The sequence below is a fragment of the Pinus tabuliformis genome, chromosome 8, assembly GCF_031772625.1.
Source record: "Pinus tabuliformis cultivar Carrire ecotype Pingquan chromosome 8, CPIR1, whole genome shotgun sequence".
In the NCBI taxonomy this organism is placed as follows: domain Eukaryota; kingdom Viridiplantae; phylum Streptophyta; class Pinopsida; order Pinales; family Pinaceae; genus Pinus; species Pinus tabuliformis.
Genome location: NC_142294.1, coordinates 865,559,937 through 865,585,538, shown reverse-complemented (window position 1 = coordinate 865,585,538; position 25,602 = coordinate 865,559,937). Strand labels below are relative to the sequence as shown.

Sequence of the window (25,602 nt, the reverse complement as noted above, 5' to 3'; positions counted from 1 at the left end):
GGAAAGGAGTTGGCCAAGATCATGAAGAGGGTGAAAAGCCCGAGGCAAATTTGTTGATTTGGAACCTGTTGGAGGATGTCCAAAATTCCTAATAGATGGGACACTGTCATAGGAATAGGCAGGACGCTGCCCAGAGGAATCCTGTATTGGAACCTATGTGTTCATTGGAATTCTTGAGTTGGTTGACCAATGGAATTCCATACTAGACCTAGTATGGTCTCTATCAGAGAACTATCTCGATGTGAAATTGGCTTGATCTGGTTCTGACAACTAGTTCCCATTGGTTGGGAGGAACATTGTTTTTCCACTATGTTTCTCAAAGCATAATACATTAACTAATCATTTATGTGTTGCGTTGAAAATGAATTTTCTATATGATTGTGTAAATATTTTATGTACATATTCACAGAAAAAGAAGCCTAGTTCTCATTGAGGAATTATTGGAAGTGTAGTTCCTTTATTGTATTACCAATCTTCTGAGCGTCTTAGTACAGGCTAATACAATTTGCACTTGGTGCAATTATTGACTATTTTGATGATTAGAGAGCTAGGCGCTCTTTGAGTACTTTTAGAAGTGCTATGTGGACGTCTTTAGCGGGAGCTAAGAAAGTGTGCACGTGGTGCAATGATTTATCATTTTGATGATTAGAGGATTAGTGGTCTCTGATTACATGTGGAAGTGTTGTGGTTAAAGTATTATTTTACATTGCATAAATAATTGATAGTTAAAAGTATTTCATTTGATTGAAAATGTTGTCACTAATGTGATCAAATTTGTTAGTCATACATTATAGGGTACTTGCCATGGAGTGCGGATGGGTTGTCAAACCATTCTTAGAGAATTTGCATGAAAGTGACCATGACTTCCAAGAGTAATTGGTAAGTAATGGTAAGTTGGTATAGAGATTTTGTTATGTTTCTATGAATTTGAATAATGGCTGAGTGATGGAAAGTAGAACATGCATATTTTTGCAAATGCTTATGATTATTGATAAAATGTTATTGTTTTTGTCTTTAAGTATTTTTGGAACGAAAAACTTCATTTTGAAGGAGAATAAATCCCTTTTGGTGGCTTATATTGTTATATCATGTGTAAAATTTAAAGTTCCAGTGAAATATGAACACCAAGGGTGGTGTTCCGTTTAAGGGGGAAGTATGTAATATACCCAGCCAGTCTACATGACATATCTAATTAACATAAATTAAATTATTAACATACTTCCAATTTGTTCATGCCAAGAACCTGTTAGGGTTTTGAAAACAGTTTGGAACTACCACGAATCAAGAATTCGTTATGGAATGAAAAAAAAGATTACCACACGGTAATGATAATGAGTAAAAAGAAAAAAAGAGGAAAATCAGTGCTATGAATAAAAAGAGGTTGGGGTTTATGACGTGGGGAAAATACTGGATAGAAAATCCTATTACGGCGAGGGGGATAAAAGAGCCCATTATGACAAGGGGTATAGATCTCATGGAAAAGGTAAAGATTTATGAGTGAAGTCTTCCGAGGGAGAAGAAGCACAGGTTGTGCTCGAAGTAGAGGGACGTTTGAGCATTCCCTGGAGTCGGATAATGAAATGCCAGAAATAGCTCGACTTCGAATGCTAAATGGAGTTCATGCCAAGTTTGAATCTCCTGCTGGGCATTGCAATAACATTTTCTTAGTTGAGGAAGAATAATTCCACAGAGTGGATTGTAGTTGTCGAGATAAGCTCCTCATCATTTTAGTCTTTTTTTTTTAAAAGGGCTAAAATAACCAACTCAAAACATGCTCGCTTCAATTTCCATGAAGGAGAGTCGGTTTTGGGGGCTCATCAATGGTGGTAGTAAAGATAAGTAATTAAACTTAAACTTTTCTCTAAAGTATTGCATATGTTTCTTGCATGTGGAAAATGATAAGAATTAAGGCTCATCTGGAAATGAGATTGCATATTTGTTTTGGTAAAAATGTATATATAACAAGACTGCATATTTGTTTTGGTAAAAAAACAAATATAACTATTCTTGCTATTGATACTTGCATAAAGACAAGTAACTTGCTAAAGAAAAACTTTACATGAAAAAGACCAAGAAGTCAAGATAAAAAAATCTAGGATGGATTGTAGCAACTCATTTCCTCACCATGCAAAATGAGGCGAGTCAGGGAGTTAATGAATTCAGTCTTTTTGGTTAAAAATAAATAAATATTGTGGTGTTCTTGAAAAGAACACAATGGTTTTGTGCTTAGTCATGGTAAAATATTTCCATGGTGTTGGTAAATATTAGTTATTTAATAAATCCATGGAAAATATTCCCATGGATTCTCATGCGTAAGAGAGTTCTTTTGAAAAAACAATACTTAGTTATGAGAAAATATAATAACCTATGCATAGATCAAATGCACATAAATAAAAGTCATAGGAATCTTCTTTGGAAAGAATATGTTTTTCTTGTGCGTGAAAGATAAGTCAATTGTGTTAATTCCTTTGCAAGAGTTTGCAAAAGTTACATGTTTTGGTGGGTAAAAAGATAAATGATTTGTGTGTTGTATATTGGATAGTTTGATTTAATTGCATTGTTTAATGCATAAAAGGTTAACATTATTATTATTTGAAAAAGGCTTTCCTAGTTCTTATGCCCAAAAGAAAGGTTGATTATGATACTTTCTTGAAAACAAATGCATGAGAATTTTGTTATGATACTTTCTTGAAAACAAATGCATGAGAACTTTGTACATAAAAAATAGAGAAACTATGTTGGGTTCTTGAAAATAACTACGTGTTATTTGCACAAATAAACAATCATTTTATTTGAAATGAACACATATGCAGAAGCATAGAAACAATAGTTGACTACTTGCATGAAAATAGAACTATTATGTTAGATCTTTTAAACAAAAACATGGATTTCTAGAACTATTGTTTTATTTCTTTTAAAGATAAACATGGATTTGTGTGCAAAAAAAAATAAGTATTATGTTAGATCCTCGAAAGGAAAACAAGTAATTACTTTCCATAAATGCACTAGTTTTCCTTTGTAAAATACATATATCCGCATGCAAGAAAGAATGATTGACACATTAGTTTTGTTTTAGAGCAACACATGTCTTTGTGCATACAATAGATTTTATAAATAACTCTATCTTGAGAAAGGTGCTTTTCGAAAAGGGACTTGCATTTGCATGCACGATAATGATGTATATCATGTTAGCTTTCCCTTATAAAGGGACATGTATTTTTAAGTATTATAATAATATCTATTGTATTAGAAAGATTACTTAGTTACATGCACAAAGAAGAAGCTAAGGGGCTAGCTCTCTTTGAATAAGTTTTTATCTAATTACATGCACAAAAAACAAAGATAAGTTGCTAGTATCCTTTAAATGAAATGGATGGTTACAGTGGTTTCCTTTGGATATGAATGTGTGCTATAGCGAGAATGATCATAACAACGTGGTAATTATTTTGAAATGCTTGATAATTATTTTTACATGTGATATTATATTTACATCTCATGTATGCACATGAACAGATGTTAAAAGATTGCTTTTAAACACTGATTATTGATTGATTAATTATTTATCTAATCATGTTACCAAAGCTTGTTGACGACAACAATGACATGAAGGGATGGTGATTCATGCAAAAGACAAATTATGTTTAACATTGTGAAAGATAGAGAAATAATGGTCCATGCAGATGAGTATGAGTTGCAGGATGGTCCACTTATGGAACAATCATGCCACAAGCATATAAAGAGTGGTCATTTGTGGGTAAATGGTTTCATGATCATTGTAATAGCTTTTAGCTAGGTATGTTGTATTTTAATGATATTTCATTGTAATATTTTGTGACAATGGTTAAGGGATGGACTCCCTTATAATCCATTGAGTGAGGGGTGAACACCCTCACAAGCGTTTAATAATAAAATTAAACGTTTGCTGGTTTTCACCCTACGGGGTTTCTAGGGTATATCGGTGTTCAATGATGTGATTGATTGTTATGCCAGTTTGGTGATGTTGATTCCTTGCATAATGTGATGTTGATAATGTCAAGTATGTGATTAATTAATGTGGTTAAAGGAATCATGAAATGGATGCAAGGTTACATCATACAGTTTATGTTAATATACTACAAGAGTGGTTGTTAATGGTTATGCAACTTACTATTCCTCTACTAAAGTTACTTTATGTACTAATGAACATCCTATCTAATGGTTAATGAGGAATCTGGAATAGTGATTTGAATAATTACTTGTGGGTAATTTGTGTAAAAAATTTCTAACTCCCTACATTTTCATGTGAGGTTACCGGGGTATGTTACAGTTGAGATGCCCAAAGCTTGCGAGTCTCACGTTAATGAACAATCCAAATTTTAAAGAGCTTCCATTTAGATTTCTACTCAGTGTAACCTCTCTCAGGGTTCTCGATCTGTCCGGCTGCATCAAAATAACTTTAGTCCGAGGTTCAGTTGGGCAGCTAAGAATGCTTGAGTTTCTCTCATTAAGAGAGCTCTCTATCAAAGATTTTCCAGAAGAGATATTCCATCTCTCTAGACTTCATTTTTTGCATCTTTCACATTGTAAATTTCTAGAATCATTCCCATCTATGATTGGAGAGCTTCAAAATATCAGGTCTCTTCATTTTGGCCAATGTGAGTCATTACAGATGATTCCACGTGGGATCGTTGAACTTATTTCATTGAGTAACCTCGCGTTAGACACCATTTTAAGTGTGGAAAAGGAAGCGCCTACAAGTATTTGGAGTTTGAATGGTCTCAAAAACCTGACAGAGTTGTCGGTATGCGTAGACTCGTCCTAGGATGGAACAAAGTCAGCATTTAAAGATGACATAATGGGAACCTGGTCGGAGATGAGGCACTTACAGTTGGTCTACCCAATTAATAATTCAAATGAAATCATGGAGAATATTCCACAAGACATGCAGAACATGAAGAAGTTGTAGAGTTTTAGACTATTCAGTTACAAAGGGTTAAGCCTCCCTAATTGCAAGTTTGAGCATCTTGAAATGATATATTTGTACAGGTGCAACAACATAACAGAGCTCTCTCCATTGGAGTGGATGCCAAATTTGAAGCTTCTAAAGTTGTATAGGTGCAAGAATTTGAGAGAGTTGGAGATAGGGAGCCCTGGCAGGGTTCCGAGTGGATATTTAACGTTACAAAAACTAGTCCTCAAAGATCTAGAGATGTTAGAGAGTCTAGCTAGATTATCAAACAATGGAGTGTGGGATAAGAGGACACTACCTGAACTCTGTGCCTTGAAAATAAGGAATTGCTTTTCTTTAAAAAGACTTCCTATGGAATAGAAATGCTACCAAATTTATGTGCAATATTAAGATATCCACTTCGTTTGTGGAAAAACATACTATGGAAGATGATAACATGAAAATGAAACTGGAAAATATCTATAAACCATATTTACCCACAGACTCAAAGTAAGTAAAGTAATTTTTTTATCCATGAAACTTTTGAATTAATTATTTTTAATTAAATTTTTATTTTATATCTATAACTTTTTTACGCTTTTAAATAGAGTAATAGCCTAAGAAAGGAATACAATTTTCAGAATGCACATCATGATGAAATGATACCATTAACTTGCTTTTTCTAACTTGTTTTTAACCCCTGGTTTGTCACAGGAATAGAGGAATAGATGATGGCTTACATTAGCCACTTTAAAGCAAGTCAGTAGAATATCAGAAATATATGTGTCCTAGAGATCAAGCATAGCCACGAAAGAGGTACTTTTAAATTTGCATTTAATTTAATATTTAAATTTTGTATATCTAATAATTGAAATTTTTTTATATATAATTATATTATTTAAAATATTAAAATTAATTAATTTAATGTGATTAGATTTTATTTTTAGTATTAAATAATATTAGTTTACATAAACTATTGTTTTTTAACATTTTATATAAATAAAAATATAGTTTAAGGAGTCTTCTTAAAGTTATCTATACAAAATTAATGTTTTCTATTTTAAATTATAAATAATATATTTTATATAAATATAAATATAAATACAATATAAGGAGTGTTTTAAAGTTATTTATCAAAAATTAATGTTTTCTATTTTCTATTTTTAATTATAAATAATATATTTTATATAAAATAAACAATATGGTTAAACTTATAATAAGAATACAGCATATTTTATATAAAAATATTTATAAAATTTTATAGTTTGAATGAGTTTAATGGTTAAGAGCATGTGTTTCTTCCTAGGAAGTTATAAAATCAAATTAAGAGGGGTAGAGTATATATAACTCTGTAGAATATAGTAGTCAAATTGCTTAGTGGAGGTAGGTCTCTTGTCCCACAAACATGATGTCTAGTTTGGCCTCACCTTAAAAATATATTATTATTATTATTAATTTTAAATCAAAGTAAAAATAAAAAAGCTAAATTTAAGTACAAAACATTTCAAAAGAGATTGATATCATAGATTTTACAAAATAGATGTAAGAAACTAAGTATTTTGTAATGTTGTTGTCTATCTGTTATAGGTTTGGAAAGCTTTTCAATCAAATTTGTCAAGAAGTCGACAAGAATTTGTTGGAATCACAAGTTTGACAAGAATTTGTTGGAATCACAAGTTTGAGTTGTGAATTCTTCATAATCCAAGTGCCCTAAGGGTTTTTCAAGGTGTTAAATCATATATACAGTGAAAAATACGTTTTAAACAACAAAAGATCAAGATTTGACCAAAAATTGTTTCGCTAGATTTCGGCTAAAAACTCCAATATATATAATAGTTAGACAACGCTATTTTGCAATACATATAACTTAGGAAAATGCATGAGTGGCTTCTTCCAGTGCTTATATTTTTACTTCCAATCTTTCGAAATCGTGTCCCGATATTTCGGTTGCCTCTGATATTTCGACATGCTTAGGACGTCAAGACCTTAACTTCATTATTCCATAACTTTTGATCTAGGAAGCCATTTGTAGACTTCAACACACTATTGGAAAGCTCTTTCTGAGCACTTTCCAATGGATAGGGTCCAATGTAGGCTTTGAGTCCACCTGTTATGTGAGAAATGGATGCACACTTTTTACCATTCTTTCCACCTTGGCTCTTTTTCTCATGCCTAGAACTTGCTTTTCGAAGCCATTTTGCAAGGTTCCCCATACCATTTGAGATATATTTCAGAGCATTAACCAACTGTGCCATCTCCAAGAGTATCTGAGATGGTCTCTTGAGGCAGAGTCTCCTCCAAATTCCGGGATTCCCAACCATCAATGTCTTCTTTTTATGGATTCTCCAATAAGCCTGCTACCTTTATGATTCTCTAGAGAGCACTGCAGCAAGCATGAGACTCCCCTTGAACTTGCAACATCTGCTGCCATAAACCTCCATGCTAGTCTCGTTGACATCAATGCCAACACTCTTGCCAACAGTTAAACAATGCCAACTTCCCAAAACATCTCCCAGCATGATTGTTGACGTTAATGCCAATACACTTGCAGCCACTAACCATCCAGACAATGCCAACTGTCCAACAACTCTCTCGAGCTCTCCTCACATGTGAAGACTATTATAGGCTTGAAACTGCAAGGAAATATCCAAGCTAACAAAGCCTTGGAGTATAAGATGGATAAGGTCAACAACAAGTTCACTGTGTATGTGGAAACTGTCCGCCACATGCGCTTCCTCACCAAAGATTTTGTGCACTATGCCTTGTTTAAGCGATGGATGGCGTCTTCGCATGCAAGACATGAGAGGGCTGTTGATTTTTGGTAGCATTGGATGTGCTCTAAGTCTCAAATTTTGTAGGGAGGCTTAGGTGCATTTATTCCAAAGAACCCAGAAAGAATTTTAAGAAATTCCACCCAGAAACAATTTTATTAAAATAATTAATTATTTTTAATGGGGCCCTCAGTCTAAATTAATCTAACTAAGGGTGTAACTTCTAGAAGAAGACTAGGATCAAGTAGCAATGATCTTATCCATTGATTAGCTCCTAATCTGGGTCGTTGAATGTGAACGAGAAGATTATTTAAGGAGGCTTGAGGGTCATTTGGAAAACACACAAAGAGTTCAGAAATTCGATTTTCTGAAGTGGAGCAGTTGTCGGGAGAATTTCGATAGTGAGCTTTTGTAGAGAGGGGCAAAAGGAGTTTGGCTAGAGGATATTCTCTGGAGCTAGGGATACCCAGTAGAGAGGTAGAGAGACACATAGAGGAGGCAGAGTAGAGGCCAGAGAGGGTGATGCAGAGCCAGGTAGGGCTCACACAGGCCCCATGCAAAGCAGCGCAACAACTTCCAGCGCAGAGGTCCGAATTTGCTGAGGGCACTGACGTTTCTAAGTCGGGAGGGCTGGAAAAGGATTCTCAAGGCAAATAGATTCTCAGTTGAGCTGACAGTGACTTAGAGGCTAACACAGGGATCACGTAGGGGTAGGGCAGAAGTAGTCAGGACACTCGCAATTTCGCTGACGGATCATCCGGGACTTGCAGTGTAGAGTGAGGTAATCTCACCACTTTCTTCTACTAAGTGATTTTATTTGTAACTGGATTGACGGGAGGGTATCCAGTAGTTGTATTCAGAAATACTTCATCTTAATAATAAAAACTCTCAGATCTGTTCCACCGGTTTTCTCGCATTGGGTTTTTCCGGGGACATTTGTCCAAAAATAATTGTGTCACTTATGTTGTATCTTTCTCTATTGTTCAGTTTCTTCTTTCAACATATAATTTAATTGGTTTAGGTTGCAGTGTATGTATTTTGATGTTTGCCATAGGAAATTGCAAATAACTTTTTCATGGAAATCTAACAAGTATGAGGAATATCATCAGTGTTGTAGTAGGAATTCCCGTGTTTAAGCAATTTCCACATGGTATCAGAGTAGTGCAGGTGAAGCAAGAAGAACAGTGCTACAGAAATCAACATTGAGAAAAAAAGAGGAGATCGAAATAGTTGCTGGAGGTAGCAGTTCGAATCCTGAGAGGGATTGTGCTGTCCAAGCCGGGAAGATTGATTTTTGAGGTATTTTTTCTCTGAGTGAGTTGATAGAGAGGAAGGGATTCCAGATCGAAATCTTGTCGTGACAGAGGGAGAAATGTTGAACCCTCAACGTGAGGAGGAGCTTGTGAGACGCAGTTTTTTTGCAGGTTGTTTTGCTGGGCAAAAAGACATCAGAAGAGAAGAGAAGCACTATGAGGGAAATTTTTCTCAGTAGACTTCCCGCAAAGAAGTCTGTTCTCTTATTAGATGAGCAACAAAAGTAAGAGCAAAGAGGAGCAGTTTGACAATTTTTCGTGGCAGAGATGGCAACCAGTGGACTGAGAGATCAGGATTAGTTGGATGGAGCATCCAACTACGTCATCTGGAAGTCAAGAATGTCATTCCTTCTAGATGAGCATGCTCTCAAAACATATTTCGACAACGTGGTGGTTGTGCCAGCATATCAGGATATCCTGAAGAAGTACAAAGTGGAAATGGCGAAGGAAAAGAGAATGATCCTCGACAGAGTGAAGGATCATGTAGTCTATCACATCGCTAGTAGAGGGACTGCTAAGGAGATGTGGGATGCATTTCCTATGTTATCAAGGATATTCCGAGCAACAGAAGATGTACTTAGAGCAGAACTAAGATCTGCACAAATGCAGAAGGGGGAGCGTGTTTACTTTAAAAACATGCTTGCATTATTGAAAGCAAGCATGTTCTTTTGAAAATTGACTATGCCTGAAAAATCCAAGTTGGTAAGCATGCATGGTGGTTTGGGGAGCATTGAGGCTATATGATACAGAACATGTGCACGTTTTTAAGAATGCACACTCAATCTTGCATGAGGACATTCATGATGGCCCCATTGCCACTTTTGAGGCCATCATCTTTGTGCGAGCGCTTGACAACGGTTTTTTCCTAGTTTGAAAATTAATTCTTTTATGAGTGAGGGAAATATTGATGGTTTGTGGTTCTCTAATACTAGTCCACCCTTAGACTTTGAAGAGAACATGATGCCATATAATCTTAGCCCATAGTTGAAATCCAAGGGTGGAGGAAGAGGAAGGAAATATTATATTCAAAAAGCACAAGTTAGAACTACATTAGATGTTGTTGTTGGAAAATAAATGACAATTAACGTGGTTCTTAAAGTGATGAACATCCTTATTGGGATGCTTAAATGATATGGCCTTCTATATGAAGATAGCCAACTCCACTAAATAACTAATATTAAGGAGGTTTTTGGAGAAGAACAAGCTAGATTTGTTGTTCTTACAAGAAGTTTTGGGGGGAATGAGAGTTATACATAGGGTCTTAGAAAACATATTGGGATGTTGGAGTTTTTTGTCATTAGATTTTTGGGAGATCAAGGGTGTTGTGACAGGGTTGAATAGTAGGATTGTGAAGCATGGTAACAATTGGCCTATTGACTTATGAATAGGGGTGACACTCTTTTCCCTGGAAATTGGAAAATATATTATGTTCATGAACACCTACAAGCCTTGCATGGATAGAGTGGCCTTTTGGGATAACCTTTTCAAGACATATTTTATGGCTTTTGAGGCTCTTATTTTTGGAGATTAAAATTTCTCCTTAGGCAATTTAGAGGCATGGGGTCTTAGAGCTTAGCAGGTCTAGCACAATATTTCATTCATAAATTAGCTAAAGGTGGGTTGATTGATATAGAGTCAATAAAGTTGAAATTGACTTGAAGAAAGAAATGGGTGTTGGAGGATAGAGTGACAAAATGCTTAGATTGATTCTTAATATATAAATGAATTCTAGAAAGCTCTTTAAGGTTTTAGTAGTGAGTAAGTATTAGAAATAAATTATATTATTTTATAAAATTATTTGAAAAATAGTGACCTCTATATCCATTTAATAAATATATTTTGGATTATTTATTCATATATATATATATATATATATAATAATTTTCTATTCTATTTATTTTATATATTTTTATTTTTTAATTTAAATATTATTTTCCATTTCTCTCATTTACTTAATATATTATTTTCTATTTTAATTTATTTTGTAACTATATTTTTCTTATGATGTAATTATTTTTCAACATTTTAATATAATTACGCCGTAAGGCATTCCCCTCTGAAATCAACTCCCCTCTCTGCCCACCTGTCATCTTTGTGCGCCACACGATCATATGTTAGACGATTGCAAAAATTTCAGTCGTTCGATCAAAGTGGTTACACATTCGTTGCAGAAACGGTTTGCTTCAAATAGGTCATATACCCTGCATTGAATTCCCTTATTGGGATTCAACCTGAATCAGAATTGAGTGCGCGCATATATGTTCATTTGACCCAATTAGATGTTGCCGATTTGAAGTGGGTTCATCATGATGCACAACCCAGATTCGTAAGTACGCTGTATGAAGCTGATTTGCATGACCCATTGCCTAATGCCTAATGCCTGTTCAAGCAGGGAGAGGGTAAGGAGGGGTTCTGGTTCTTTGGACCTCAGTGAAAGTCCCTCTACAGAATTTTTTCTGATCAATGGCTTATTGGACGAGTCTTTGGAAGAGGATTTTAATAGCCCAATTTCAATTGGGTTTCAGAGCCCTGGAGAATCTCTGGAAAAACTCATGGCAGTCAGTGGAATACATGGAGGTGAGGGGCTTTTTGTATCTAGAAGGAGGATTTAGAATTGGACCGGTGATAGGGTATATAGAGGTACTGGATTGGCTTCGGTGTGAGATAGGGCTGTTGTTGGATCTAAGACTGAGACTGGTTCTGGTAATGGAGGATTTGGCGATGAAAATAGAGGTGAGTCATCTGGTGGAGGAAGGTATGGAGAGAGAGGAGGAGGATTTGGATCAGATTCCAATAACACAGATTCTTACTATAAGAAAATGTTGCAGGCAGATCCTGTTAACCCACTTCTGTTGACAGATTATGTGAGGTTCGTGCAGGAGGTTAGTATTGGATTTTTGGTTTTGTGTATTAAAAGTATTCTCCTGATCTAAGGATAAACCTATGTCGTAAGTTTAGTCTTGATCCACCCTGTGAAAGTTGATCATTGAACTGTTGTCTCTTTTTTTGTTCTCTTTTTTCCTTTTGTGCTTCGAGAAATATGGCCCAAGGGGCTGCACCTCGTAGAGCAGACTTCCTTTAATTTCTCTGCAAGGTCCGAGAGGTAGTCATTCTGCCAAATTTGCATGGAATTTGAGCTGACCTATTCATCTGGAATCTCATCTCATTCATTGGGTTATAAGTTAAAACTCCGTTGACCTCACCATTAAACCAATGATTCCTTTGTTTTGAACAAGGTTCTTCTTCCCGGATGATTAACTGCAATTATTTGATCTTAGTTTTTTTAGATCATGGTGAGTTTGGGATTGGTCACTTCCCCACACCTCACCCCTGAGGTAGTTACTATAATTGTGATGAGATCATGCTTCGTTTTGTCAAATGTTTCTTTATATACAGATTAAATATACTGGCCATATATCCTCCCATAGGTAATTTGAATATCAGTACACCTTCTACTCATACCTGGAAACCTTCAAAACATTATTCAAGATCATGCCATGATGCCACAAACATAAACCTCTGGACTTCACAAGGTCACTGGTTAGGTCACCGCTAAGGTAGAAAAGGTGCCCTATAGAAGGGTTGTAGACATGCCTTTCAGATCCACTATCAAAGGTTAAACATAAGGTTGGATCACAACGATAGATCCTTAGCAGTGCTACTGTTGAGGGACAAATACATGAGGTTAGGCAACATAATAGACTTAGATCAACGTCATGTTGCCTTGATCTTATTCAGAGATTTTCTCTATTATAGGGCCGAAACTGCTCCACATTTTATCGATCCTTACAGATCCTTCAATTACAAAGTTTGATCTCCCTAGACCAGACCGAAAAAATACTTGGATGACACCTTAGATATGCAGGCCGAAATTCTCCACAGGCAACTTCAGTCATGCGAAGGGCTTCAGGTAGATAGGTGCTGAAATTCAGAGATCAATCATCAAAGGAGGGCCGAATGCAGTTTTGTAGCTAGCGAAATTGATTAGTATGTTCTTTGCAACATTGGTTACTTTTATCGCCCTTGTCCCTTACAATACCTTATGCAAAGTTCTAAGTTGTCCTTCTATTGACACCATAAACAATCTAGGAATGTTGCTGGTCCACAAACTAGGTCTTATACTCAACTAAAATCAGACTCTGTATAAGAAGGCAAAATAGAGCGTATAGCCCATTTAATCATTTAACTTCAGAACTTCAGACATGTCCTTTGAGGGTGCCAGAAATTTCCAGAGAAGACTTCAGATTTACCTTGTAGTACATTCCAAGAACCTTCACCAGAATAGGGGTTGTTGTACCACGAGCAACTTTAAAAATATATTTAAGGTGTTAAAAAGAGGTTGTGATTATTACAGAGCCTCAGAAATTTGTTAAGGAATTTGAGGACCATCTAAAAGCCAAACAGAGTAACCCTTGAGATCAACGAATTTTTCTGAACTTGCATTGCAGAGGTATGCCCAAAATACAGTCCTGGTTGAATTTGATCTGCTTCAGGAAATAGTTAAGAATTTGTACCACGAGCAACTTTAAAAATATATTTAAGGTGTTCAGAGGAGGCTGTGATTATTACAGAGCCTCAGAAATTTGTTAAGGAATTTGAGAACCAGCTAAAAGTCAAACAGAGTAACCCTTCAGATCAACGAATTTTTCTGAACTTGCATTGTAGAGGTATGCCCAAAATACAGTCCTGGTTGAATTTGATCTGCTTCAAGAAATAGTCAAGAATCTGAGTGTGAACTTATTTAGGGCTATTTGTGAAAAGGGGCTTGAGAAAACCCAACGAAACCCTACCAGAAGCATAATCATGAGCCCAAACTATTCCCGAATCTCGTTCCAAGAAGATTACTTGGCTGCATATGCTACATAAATGTTTTCCTTTCAGATCAACGTCTCTATGATTACTGAATTTTGGTGTAATTACAAATCTGTGCTTTAGCGACAATCTTAATATAATACCCTTGTTTATTAGACAACCCCCTGAGGTAGTTACTATAATTGTGATGAGATCATGCTTCCTTTTTTCAAATGTTTCTTTGCATACAGATTAAATATATTGGCCATATATCCTCCCATAGGTATTTTGAATATCAGTAAATCTTCTACTCATACCTGGAAACCTTCATAACTTTATTCAGGACCATGCCATGATGCCACAAACATAAACCTCAGGACTTCACAAGGTCACTGGTTAGGTCACCACTAAGGCAGAAAAGGTTCCCTATAGAAGGGTTGTAGACATGCCTTTCAGATCCACTGTGAAAGGTTAAACATAAGGTCAGATCACAACGATAGATCTTTAGCAATGCTACTCAGGAATCGTCCTAAATCACACATATCTGATCAAGTCTTTTGACTATACTATTGAGGGACAACTACATGGGGTTGGGCAACATAATACACTTAGATCAATGTCATGTTACCTTGATCTTATTTAGAGATTTTCTCTATTATAGGGCCGAAACTGCTCCACATTTTATCAATCCTTACAGATCCTTCAATTACAAACTTTGATCTCCCTAGACCAGAATGAAAAATACTTGGATGACACCTTAGATATGCAGGCCGAAATTCTCCACTGGCCGCTTCAGTCATGCAAAAGGCTTCAGGTAGATAGGTGCTAAAATTCAGAGATTAATCATCAAAGAAGGAGGGCCGAATGCAGTTTTGTAGCTAGCGAAATTGATTAGTATGTTCTTTGCAACATTGGTTACTTTTATCGCCCTTGTCCCTTACAATAACTTATGCAAAGTTCTAAGTTGTCCTTCTATTGACACCATAAACAATCTAGGAATGTTGCTGGTCCACAAACTAGGTCTTATCCTCAACTAAAATCAGACTGTGTATAAGAAGGCAAAATAGAGCGTATAGCCCATTTAATCATTTAACTTCAGAACTTCAGACATGTCCTTTGAGGGTGCCGAAAATTTCCAGAGAAGACTTCAGATTTTCCTTGTAGTACATTCTAAGAACCTTCACCAGAATAGGGGTTGTTGTACCACGAGCAACTTTAAAAATATATTTAAGGTGTTCAAAAGAGGTTGTGATTATTACAGAGCCTTAGAAATTTGTTAGGGAATTTGAGGACCAGTTCAAAGCCAAACAAAGTAACCCTTCAGATCAATGAATTTTTCTGAACTTTCATTGCAGAGGTATGCCCAAAATACAGTCCTGGTTGAATTTGATCTACTTCAGGAAATAGTCAAGAATCTGTACCACGAGCAACTTTAAAAATATATCTAGGGTGTTCAGAAGAGGCTGTGATTATTACAGAGCGTCAGAAATTTGTTAAGGAATTTGAGAACCAGCTAAAAGTCAAACAGAGTAACCCTTCAGATCAACGAATTTTTCTGAACTTGCATTGCAGAGGTATGCCCAAAATACAGTCCGGGTTGAATTTGATCTGCTTCAGGAAATAGTCAAGAATCTGAGTGTGAACTTCTTTAGAGCTGTCTGTGAAAAGGGGCTTGAGAAAACCCAACGAAACCCTACCAGAAGCATAACCCAAGAAGATAATCATGAGCCCAAACTATTCCCGAATCTCGTTCCAAGAAGATTACTTGGCTGCATATGCTACATAAATGTTTTCCTTTCACATCAACGTCTCTATGATTACTGAATTTTGGTGTAATTACAAATCTGCGCTTTAGCGACAATCTTAATATAATACCCTTGTTTATTAGACAACCCCCTGATGTAGTTACTATAATTGTGATGAGATCATGCTTCCTTTTTTCAAATGTTTCTTTGCATACAGATTAAATATATTGGCCATATATCCTCCCATAGGTATTTTGAATATCAGTACATCTTCTACTCATACCTGGAAACCTTCATAACTTTATTCAGGATCATGCCATGATGCCACAAACATAAACCTCAGGACTTCACAAGGTCACTGGTTAGGTCACCACTAAGGCAGAAAAGGTTCCCTATAGAAGGGTTGTAGACATGCCTTTCAGATCCACTGTGAAAGGTTAAACATAAGGTCGGATCACAATGATAGATCTTTAGCAATACTACTCAGGAATCGTCCTAAATCACACATATCTGATCAAGTCTTTTGACTATACTGTTGAGGGACAACTACCTGAGGTTAGGCAACATAATACACTTAGATCAATGTCATGTTACCTTGATCTTATTTAGAGATTTTCTCTATTATAGGGCCGAAACTGCTCCACATTTTATCAATCCTTACAGATCCTTCAATTACAAACTTTGATCTCCCTAGACCAGAATGAAAAATACTTGGATGACACCTTAGATATGCAGGCCGAAATTCTCCACTGGCAGCTTCAGTCATGCGAAGGGCTTCAGGTAGATAGGTGTTGAAATTCAGAGATTAATCATCAAAGAAGGAGGGTTGAATGCAGTTTTGTAGCTAGCGAAATTGATTAGTATGTTCTTTGCAACATTGGTTACTTTTATCAAATGTTTACCATCGTTTGGTCATGACTTTAGTTGCTGTTATTTCATCATGAATCAAGATAAATGCATATCAAGAAGACGCAGTCACACAAATTCCCTCTCCCTACAGAGACCTAGCATGTTATGCTTTTGCCATATAGGCTCAACAACATCTAGATCAGAGAATTATTAGTAGCTTTATCTTTTTATCATACACTTCTTACTTCAACAACCGCTATAAATACCATCAACCGATTCCAGATCATTACAAGCATTATTTGAAACATTGTATCTGACTAAAGGAAATTAAACGATTTATAAATGTTGTCCTCTGTTAATTTCTTTGGACACCTTGTACGTTTTCCCATATCTTCAGATCTGGACATGTTAGAGGTTGGGAATGGCAACATGACTGCAGATGAGTACCGCTCACATTTCAGCATTTGGGCTCTTATGAAGGTATTCAACATGCCAATGTCTTAGGGATGATTCTTTGCTCGTAGGCTCCTAACTTCTAGAAATCATCCAGACTAAAGTTACAGATTTCTGCTCATTACTAGTAGAAGAATTTTTTTAAGGACCTAACTGATTTCAGTACATTTCATGGAATTTCAATGTATTGTTCCAATCTGACTTCTCATCAAATGGGTTTCTGAGTGGATTGATTGAATCTCTTTACGTTTCTGTTTTGGGATTTAGGCACCTCTGCTGATCGGTTGTGATGTGAGATTTTTGAGTGATAAAATGTTGAAGATCCTTGGCAATAAAGCGGTCATTGCAGTCAATCAAGGTGTGTCCTTTCTCAAATCTCTGAGGGAATAAAATGCATCTATACGAAAGCAGAAGTGGCTTCATTTCCATTTGCAGAACACTCTAAAGAAAAGATCCAAAATAATTGAAGATTCTTTTCTGTCAGTCTGTTGCAATAAGTTTCTTCAAATTTGAGCATGAACTATCTTGCTCTGTGCAGACCCACTAGGAGTACAAGGGAGAGAAGTGAGGCAAAATGGTGATCTTGAGGTAATCACATCCGTTCCATTCAAATACTCATTTTTCCTCAATATAAATCTTACTTGTGCCTAAATCTTTAAGCTCAATGATTTTCATTTTGATCTGATGAAGTTTGGGATCAAATATAACTCTGTAGCTTGGGAGGACAATGCAGGTTTGGGCTGGTCCACTTTCGAACAACTGTATTGTTATAGTTTTATGGAATAGAAGTTCATCAAGAGCAATGATCACAACACATTGGAAAGACATTGGACTTCACTCTTCTATTTCTGCCAAAGTCAGGAACTTATGGAAGGTAAATTTCATCTACATGTCCAGAGTTGCACATAAACATTTTAGGATGGTTATCAGTGGCGTGTCCGTTATACTTAATTCTCAGTTGCAGATGACATTTTTTGTTATTTCACTGATAGTCTTCTCTGTGTGGATATTACAGCACAGAACTCTGGCAGCTAATCATAAAGGCAGCCTTACAGCATCAGTGAAGCCTCATGCATGCAAAATGTATGTTTTGACATTTAGCCCCTACAGTCACACCTCTCCATTGGACTGGATTTATGATACTTTTGGGATACCATTATGTGATAAGAAGCAATAAGAAAATAAGAAGCATTAAGAAAATCGATTCCCCTCAAGGAAGATCCAGGGCATTCTTAAGGGTGACGTTTAAGAGAAAATCATGAATGAGTGGCACTTAACAAGTTGTTGAGACATCCACATGCATTTTTGTCCTCCAACGTCGAAAACAATAGGAACTATAGATGATTATTAACATTGAGAAATTGTTCATTTGTCAGCAGCAAACTAGTGATCATATTAAAGTGGTCTAAATATTAAGCAATGTTTATTTAAGAAGTCAATTAAGTGAATTCTTTGGAAAGTTAACTACTCTGATGAAGATGTCAAATTATTATTTTTTGTCTCTTAGCATGTTTTTAAAATGAAATGTGCAGCTGTTCTGAATAGAACATGATTTTTTTTCTTTTAACGACATATCATGTCCAGAGGGGTTGCACTGCAAATAGCAAACTACCTTTGGCTGTGCTTAGCCTGAGGTGTAGTTATTCCAAGAATGGAACCTTGGTGGACAGATTATTAGTCAACCTCCCCAATAAACAACACCAAAAAATTAATCGTTCAATAAGTGTTCATGATCACCTTGTTATAGTACTAGTCGGAGGTGAAGTTCAATTGGAAAAATAGAGGGTAGTTGTGCAGATCCATGGATTACAAATTCCTAACATGAGACAACCTCTTTATCTTAAATTCTCTAAACTTGAGGTCTATTTTTTTCAATAACTATAAACCTTAAATTTCATATTCCTTTGTAAAAAATGGGTATATACAGGAGATATACATTCACTAATAGAACAGGGGAGTGTATAGATTTGACCAATATAATCTGAGAAAATGAGTCTATTTTTTTTTTCTTCCTTGTGCTGAAGTTATAATAAGCATTTTCACCAACTTGAGATAATACATTCGCTAATATAAGAGGGGAGTGTATAGATTTGACCAATATAATCTGAGAAAATGAGTCTGTTTTTTTTTTTTTTATTCCTTGTGCTAAAGTTATAATGAGTATTTTCACCAACTTGAGATACATCTGCAATTTGCCTCCGACTACTCAGAATTGTGATTTGATCTTCATTGTGGTAATCAATCCTTTGCCTAAGCAAAGATTACAAATGCATGCTTGTCTTCTCTAAGGTCAGCCACTGACCTGGCCATGTTTACAACCACAGATATACGCTGAGCCTCTGAAGTAATTGGCTATGCATCTGAAGATAAAATGGGCTTCCTTTTTTACAACTTTTTTTTATATCATTTTAGTCAATTGAGAGGTCTACAGTGGTTTGAGGAGCAGTTAACTGTGGACACCTTGTTTCATGATGTCTCTTCGTCTTCATCCCACGATATAAACCTGATAACCTACTGTGAAAAATAAACAAATATTAAGATAGTTAAACTAGCAATTGCACCAGAAACATCACACATTTTGGGACAATGTCCAGGCTGAAATTGAGTGCATAGCAAAGAAAACTGAACCATCTCTTCTAACTGAAATCTATCAAAATTACCCTTGAGATCTTTATCAGCAATGAGGTGCAACTTCTTTTGATTAAGCTTTTTTACCTGCCCAACAAAGACGCAAGAAAACAAGTCAAGAGGTGAGCTTTTCCACTTACAAAAAGAACTTCAAGGTTGCCACTGAATGTAACCATTCAAGCTTCTTCCAACTGAGCATATACTCACCCAATCAAGCATTACAACTTTCTGCTTTACAGCCTGACCAAAATCTAAAGCCATTTGATCTGTAATGAGTTCCAACAGTAATATCCCAAATCCAAATACGGCAGTTTTCTCTGAAGTTTATCCTGTTGAAAAGGTACTGGGGCAATGTGACATTATGCACATTATATACATTGCCTCAACCTATCACAGGGGACTAAGAAAATTTGATATGTATTATATTATAGGAGATGAAAACCAAATATTTTCTGATACATGAGCCCTTACAAGAAAAATAAGACTAATCAAATTTGATACCAGCATTATACATGTCTGCCGAGAGAGGATGCACGAATCAATGCAAGTTATTGTAAATGTAAATGTTCTAGCCATACAAAGAAGTTGAAGATGAGTACGTTTAGCATTGACAGGATTTTCTGTATCATGAAGAACAAAATGCTGATACAGGATATAGTACAAATGTCACAAAAATATCCACAACAATATGCTAATAATCTGTAATTTAGCAGGCTGCATAATAAAATCTGAAAAATTAACAACTGCATTTCTTCTCACTTAGAAGACGAATTAAATTGACTCTGTTTGATTAGAAGAGAAATTAAATTGACTGTCCTCAGTGTTTACAATTAATGGTTGCCAAAGGTAATTTGCACAAGGCATCGTGAGATCATATCCCAATTCTGATAGCATCTCTGAAGTCAGGCGAAGCCCATTAATTGCATGATCTGTAAACCCTAGTCAAAAAGCACTTTGTAAGAAGTTATTTCAAGCTTTGCAGATATAACATTCTCTTATACCAACATAGCACATGGCTTTTGTCTTCAAAATGAACACCCAATGGAACTCGGAGTTAACAAAGGAAAAAGCTAACAACATTTGAGCTCGTTTCATAGTTAAAATTTGCATCATAACCTTACAAATTTGAGACCTCATCACCATTAGATGAGGAAACTGATCCAGACATCAACTCCCAATTATTCATAAATTTTGGTGTAAAATCTGCAACTTTGATAGGAAACTAGTGTAGTGCAGTTGATAATGTTCAATATATCCAGTGTTTCCTCTGAGAACATCACCTCTACTACCGGTTCAACAATGAAAATACAGGAAGAAACATTTTGAATTGCACTGACACTAGCAGCAGACTAATTTGGTATTTTGCATTGCCCCTTCAACAGTACAGGGTTTACATTTCCTGGTGGCCAAAATTCTAATCTCTATTATAACTTCTTGTATACATCATCGATTTTATTGACAATTGCAACAGACCATTCTTGTTGCTCTCAAAAAACACAGATTTTATAATCAGCCGCTGCCAAAAATGCTTGCCTTTCTAGCTTTTCAGGGTGACATTTTCCTGGCACGCCTGATGTTTGTGTGATATAACTCTCTGACCTATGATTTTCTTATTTCTGAAAAATGATTTGATGAAGTACATGCACAAGAGACTCCGTGGGTAATATACAGCCTGTACCTCAAAACATCACACATTTTGGGATGATGTCCAGGCTGAAATTGCGTGCATAACACAGAAACCTGAACCATCTCTTCTATCTGAAATCTATCAAAATTGCCCTGAAGATCTTTATCAGCAATAAGGTGTAACTTCTCTTGATGAAGCTTGTTTACCTGCCAGACAAGGACAGAAGAAAACAAGTCAAGAAGTGAGCTTTCCCACTTACAAAAAGAGCTATCTCATTGAACATAAGGGTTGCCACTGAATGTAACCATACCACAGTGGTGGTTTCTTATCCTACTGGAAGGAAGCATGGCTCTGTCACTTATTCTTTCAATTATATGGAAGGATGATATTCAACTTCCATGGTGGGGAATGCTACGGCATGTGAGCTTGCATGCATATTAAGTCTTCCCATTGGAGTGATTCAGGCAACTACTAATCAGGTCCAAAACTTTTCCATTTAACTATTTCTTCCTCCCAATTGAACTATCCATTTCCCCAGAAAATCCCTATGAATAGGGGCAAAAAAATGAATTTTGTACTCACCAGAAAACCATGCTACTTCCAGAGATCAATAAATTTTTCTAAAACTGAAAGAAAATGAGCTTATGTTGTTTCCTTTTTCGTTTCTGAACAAAACTGATACTGGAAAAGATGCAGTTATCTTGCCTTCCAAGAGTACATAAAAGGAAATTAGTACATCAAAACCTCTCCCATGCCTACCCATGCCAGTAAAGCAAGTGTGAGCTTATGCTTTTTTTGATGCCCCATTGGGTTGTAATAGAGCTGGTTATTTGAAGTGAACTAGACTCGTGCTGAAATTTATTTGCTATTGTTGTGAAAACAGCAACCAGGTTACAATGTTGTTGCAGAATTTATTATTGGGTACTTATTGCCTGGAAAACCAATTGCCAATATCCTTTTCAAGACTTATGGAAGGATTAGTATAGTACATGCTCTTTCTTTTCTTGCAGACTTGAAGCTTGGGCACTACATGAAGATTCCTCCACGTTGCATGTATGTTGCTCAGGTGTGGCTCTTATAGTTTTCAGTTTTCACTTCTTCTATAGTGTTCAATCTTATAAAATAATTTATAAACCATAAGTATCATTTTTTCATGGGGTTCAATTTTTTATTAACTATATTTGAGTCCAGGGGCTAACTTGTGGATGTACACAGCTTGTGGGCACAATAGTTGCAGGTACAATCAATCTCTGCGTTACATGGTGGACGCTGACAGGTATAGAGAATATTTGTGATGTGGACTCTCTGCCTCCTGACAACCCTTGGACGTGTCCAAAGGACAGAGTAGCCTTTGATGCATCAGTCACATGGGGCCTGGTTGGTCTGAAATGCCTGTTCAGCCCACTTGGGTCATACAAAAACTTGGTATGGTTATTCCTAGTGGGTGCAATTCTTAGCACAATTTTTGCTTTCTCCACTGGATTTGGTTTTGCAAGGATTGTTGCAACACTTGCCCATGTTATACTCTTCAATGGAAGGTGAGCTTTCTCGTAACTTTTTATTTGTTTTCCTAATACCATGCCATATTTGATGAACATTATTAGCAGAAATTGCATCACTTTGATATTGGCATAATAAATTTTGCTTTGCTGGGTTTTTGAATTTGGCAAAATTATATAGGCTGTATATTTGAGATGCAGGTTCCCGGATGGTTTTCTACGGTCACCAAGCCCGGTAATACCTCAGCTCATGATTCTGAGACTTAACTTCTTTCCTTTCCTCCATCTTTCAAGCAGTAACCCTGTCATGATTTTTCTGTTGCAGCAGCGGGGAGGTTTGCTTATTATTTTTGTCTTCACCATCAGAAATGCGGGTCTATCGCAGTCTGGAGGTGACCGATTCCATGGTAGGAAGTGACTTTGCCGAGTATCTATAGACTTTCTAGATATAAACTTGATTTGCATATCAAATTTGTCAGACAGATGCACCTTTTTGGAATGAAATACAAAACTTGTCATCATGGAAGGAATAAGATTAGTTGGACTTCATGGAGAGAGAGGTGTGTCCAAGACTATAACTGTATTGTGTTTGCTAATGAAAATGGAATGAGAATATAGTATATTGGAGTAAGAGCATGACAGAAGGAACAGATATAGCAGTAGAAGTGCTAGAAGGAAAAGATATAGCAGTCAAAGTGTGCTCAATGTTCTCCAAACAATGAACTTACACTGCTATATCTTCTCCTCCTTGCAATTTTACCAACGATCACCAATTCATAGAGCATTTGCCTGGTCTTCTGGCTAAACATGTATTGGTCACTTGGTTTTTGATATCCTCCAACCACTTGTTTTATTGTGATCAAGAATGACATTCTTACATTTCTTTCTCTGGCTCCAATTGAAATCAAAATCTACACAATTGAGCATGACAGATATTCAAGGGAAACTGCTCTGCTAGGGTCTAGTGCTTATGGAGATGGATCTAGATTATAGAAAAAATATTTATTTCTTCTTTGGAATGTTTTTTTATCTAAATTCGTGGGGAGTGAGTGAAAGCAGATTTGGCAATGTTATTAGGAGGCCCACTAATTTTGAATGAGACATCATTCTTTAGCTTTTATTCTTGTATGTTTCTTTCCAGATGAACACAGGTGAAAACCAATTACAATCTCTTTTGAATTAAGATAATTTACCAGGTAAAATCAATCAAGCATTTTGAATAATAAATCAGTGGGTTTCTTCTCAGAGAAAAAGTGAAGGATAGACTAGTGGCTCGAACTTTAATGAGAAGGATGGATCATGTAGGGAATAGTGGAAAGTGCAACCTTTGTTAGTTTCCACCTTGTTGGTGTTGCCAAAATACCATAATAAGTGGTTTTGTTGGCACCTAAAGACATGCATGGAGAAGCTTCTTGTTGTGAAGAGTTATATTACATCTTTGTAATGAATAGACCTGTTTCAAAAAAACAAATATATTAAGTGTCTGGCTTTTGACTTAAGTTATTTTTAGACATATGGTTGTCTTGTTCTTCAACTTCATAGTTGTAATCATAAGTGATAGGGCTGAAGCATCCTCTTTGGCCATTTAAAATTGCAGCACTTATCAGGGTGGGTGCCATTACATGGTTTGATAGTTGTAATCATAAGTGATAGGGCTGAAGCATCTTCTTTGGCCATCTAAAATTGCAGCACCTATCAGGGTGAACTGACCTACGAAAGGAAAATCAATCCAAGTGTTAATTTTAATGACTTAGCTACCTATGAGCCCTGTCTTTTGTGGAGACTGCTAGTCATATATGTAGATAGATCGATAGATGTTAGTGTGAGAAACTAAACTGCATTTTATTGAGTGAAGGAACGAATGCAAAGGATGTGATTACATGGTAGGCAGTGACTGTGCCTAGTATCTACAAACTTTCTAGATATAAACTTGATTTTCATATCAAACTTGTCAGACATATGCACCTTTTTGGAATGAAATCCAGAACTTGTCATCACGGAAGGAATAACATTAGTTGGACTTCATGGAGAGAGAGGTGTGCTCAGGACTATAGTTGTACTATGTTTGCTAATGAAAATGGAATGAGAATATAGTATATCTGAGTAGGAGCATGATAGAAAGAAAAGCTATAGCGGTAGAAGTTCCAGAAGGAAAAGATATAGCAGTCAAAGTGTGCTCAATGTTCTCCAAACAGTGAACTTACACTGCTATATCTTCTCCTCCTTGCAATTTTACCAATGATCGCCAATTCATAGAGAACTTGCCTGGTCTTCTGACTAAACATGTATTGGTCACTTCGTTTTTGATATCCTCCAACGACTTGTTTTATTGTGATCAAGAATGACATTCTTACATTGCTTTCTCTAGCTCCAATTGAAATCAAAATCTACACAATTGAGCATGACAGATAGTCAAGGGAAACTGCTCTCTGGGACTTTCTAGAGAGCAGGAGCATGGCAGAAGGAAAAGATATAGCAATTAAAGTGTAGAAGGAAAAGATATTGCAATCAAACTGCACTCATTGTTCTCCCGGAAATGAGCTTTTACTGATATATATATTCCTCCTTGCAATTTTACTAATGATCACCAATCCAAAGAACACTTGCCCAATCTTCTGATTAAACACGCACTGGTCACTTGGTTTCTGATCATCCACCCTTGCTTTCAATAATTTCCATTTACATGTCGTTATTCTTCTCCACTCTATGCCTTACGGAGTTTCCTTTGCAACATTAGGTGCACATGCTAATTATAATCCTATTGTTTTCAATTCACTTTATTAAATAGTTCTACAATTTGATTAATTTTTTATAAATAATACAATTTGATTTGTTTTTTATAAATATATTTTATTCTTTTGTCCTTTACCCATCACATATAACTGATTTCCTTTTTTTTAAATATTGGTATGAGTTTTGCTTTGAAATTAATTATATATCATGTTCATTTTATTCTTTTCTTCAATCTGCTCGTTCTTTCCATATTATTCCAATACTTT

The 25,602-nt window shown here is 36.0% G+C and overlaps 1 protein-coding gene across 4 annotated transcripts; it reads left to right on the top strand.

Annotated features, from left to right (window-relative positions):
- The first annotated feature begins 11,109 nt into the window (after nucleotides 1-11,109).
- LOC149238303 (alpha-galactosidase 3-like) lies at nucleotides 11,110-23,250 on the top strand. 4 transcript variants are annotated; one of them, XM_089372984.1, is made up of 8 exons: nucleotides 11,110-11,893; nucleotides 16,794-16,876; nucleotides 17,117-17,207; nucleotides 17,388-17,437; nucleotides 17,565-17,723; nucleotides 17,865-17,932; nucleotides 22,115-22,170; nucleotides 22,320-23,250. In XM_089372984.1, exons 2-8 carry the CDS (start codon nucleotides 16,802-16,804, stop codon nucleotides 22,397-22,399), a joined length of 579 nt encoding a protein of 192 aa, XP_089229110.1. In that variant the 5' UTR covers nucleotides 11,110-11,893; nucleotides 16,794-16,801; the 3' UTR covers nucleotides 22,400-23,250. The 4 variants fall into 4 exon arrangements, 3 of the variants coding, with proteins under 3 accessions (XP_089229110.1, XP_089229108.1, XP_089229109.1); XR_016246372.1 differs by lacking the exon at nucleotides 11,110-11,893 and having other exon boundaries at nucleotides 16,019-16,876; nucleotides 22,320-22,838; nucleotides 22,929-23,247; XM_089372982.1 differs by lacking the exon at nucleotides 11,110-11,893 and having other exon boundaries at nucleotides 16,019-16,876; nucleotides 22,320-23,249.
- The last annotated feature ends 2,352 nt before the right edge of the window (nucleotides 23,251-25,602 follow it).

Coding starts and splice junctions, on each gene's coding strand:
- LOC149238303 (XM_089372982.1), top strand. CDS start 16,739: ATGTTGTCCTCTGTTAATTTCTTTGGACACCTTGTACGTTTTCCCATA. Junction 16,877..17,116: donor GCATTTGGGCTCTTATGAAG/GTATTCAACATG, acceptor TTTGGGATTTAG/GCACCTCTGCTGATCGGTTG. Junction 17,208..17,387: donor GGTCATTGCAGTCAATCAAG/GTGTGTCCTTTC, acceptor TGCTCTGTGCAG/ACCCACTAGGAGTACAAGGG.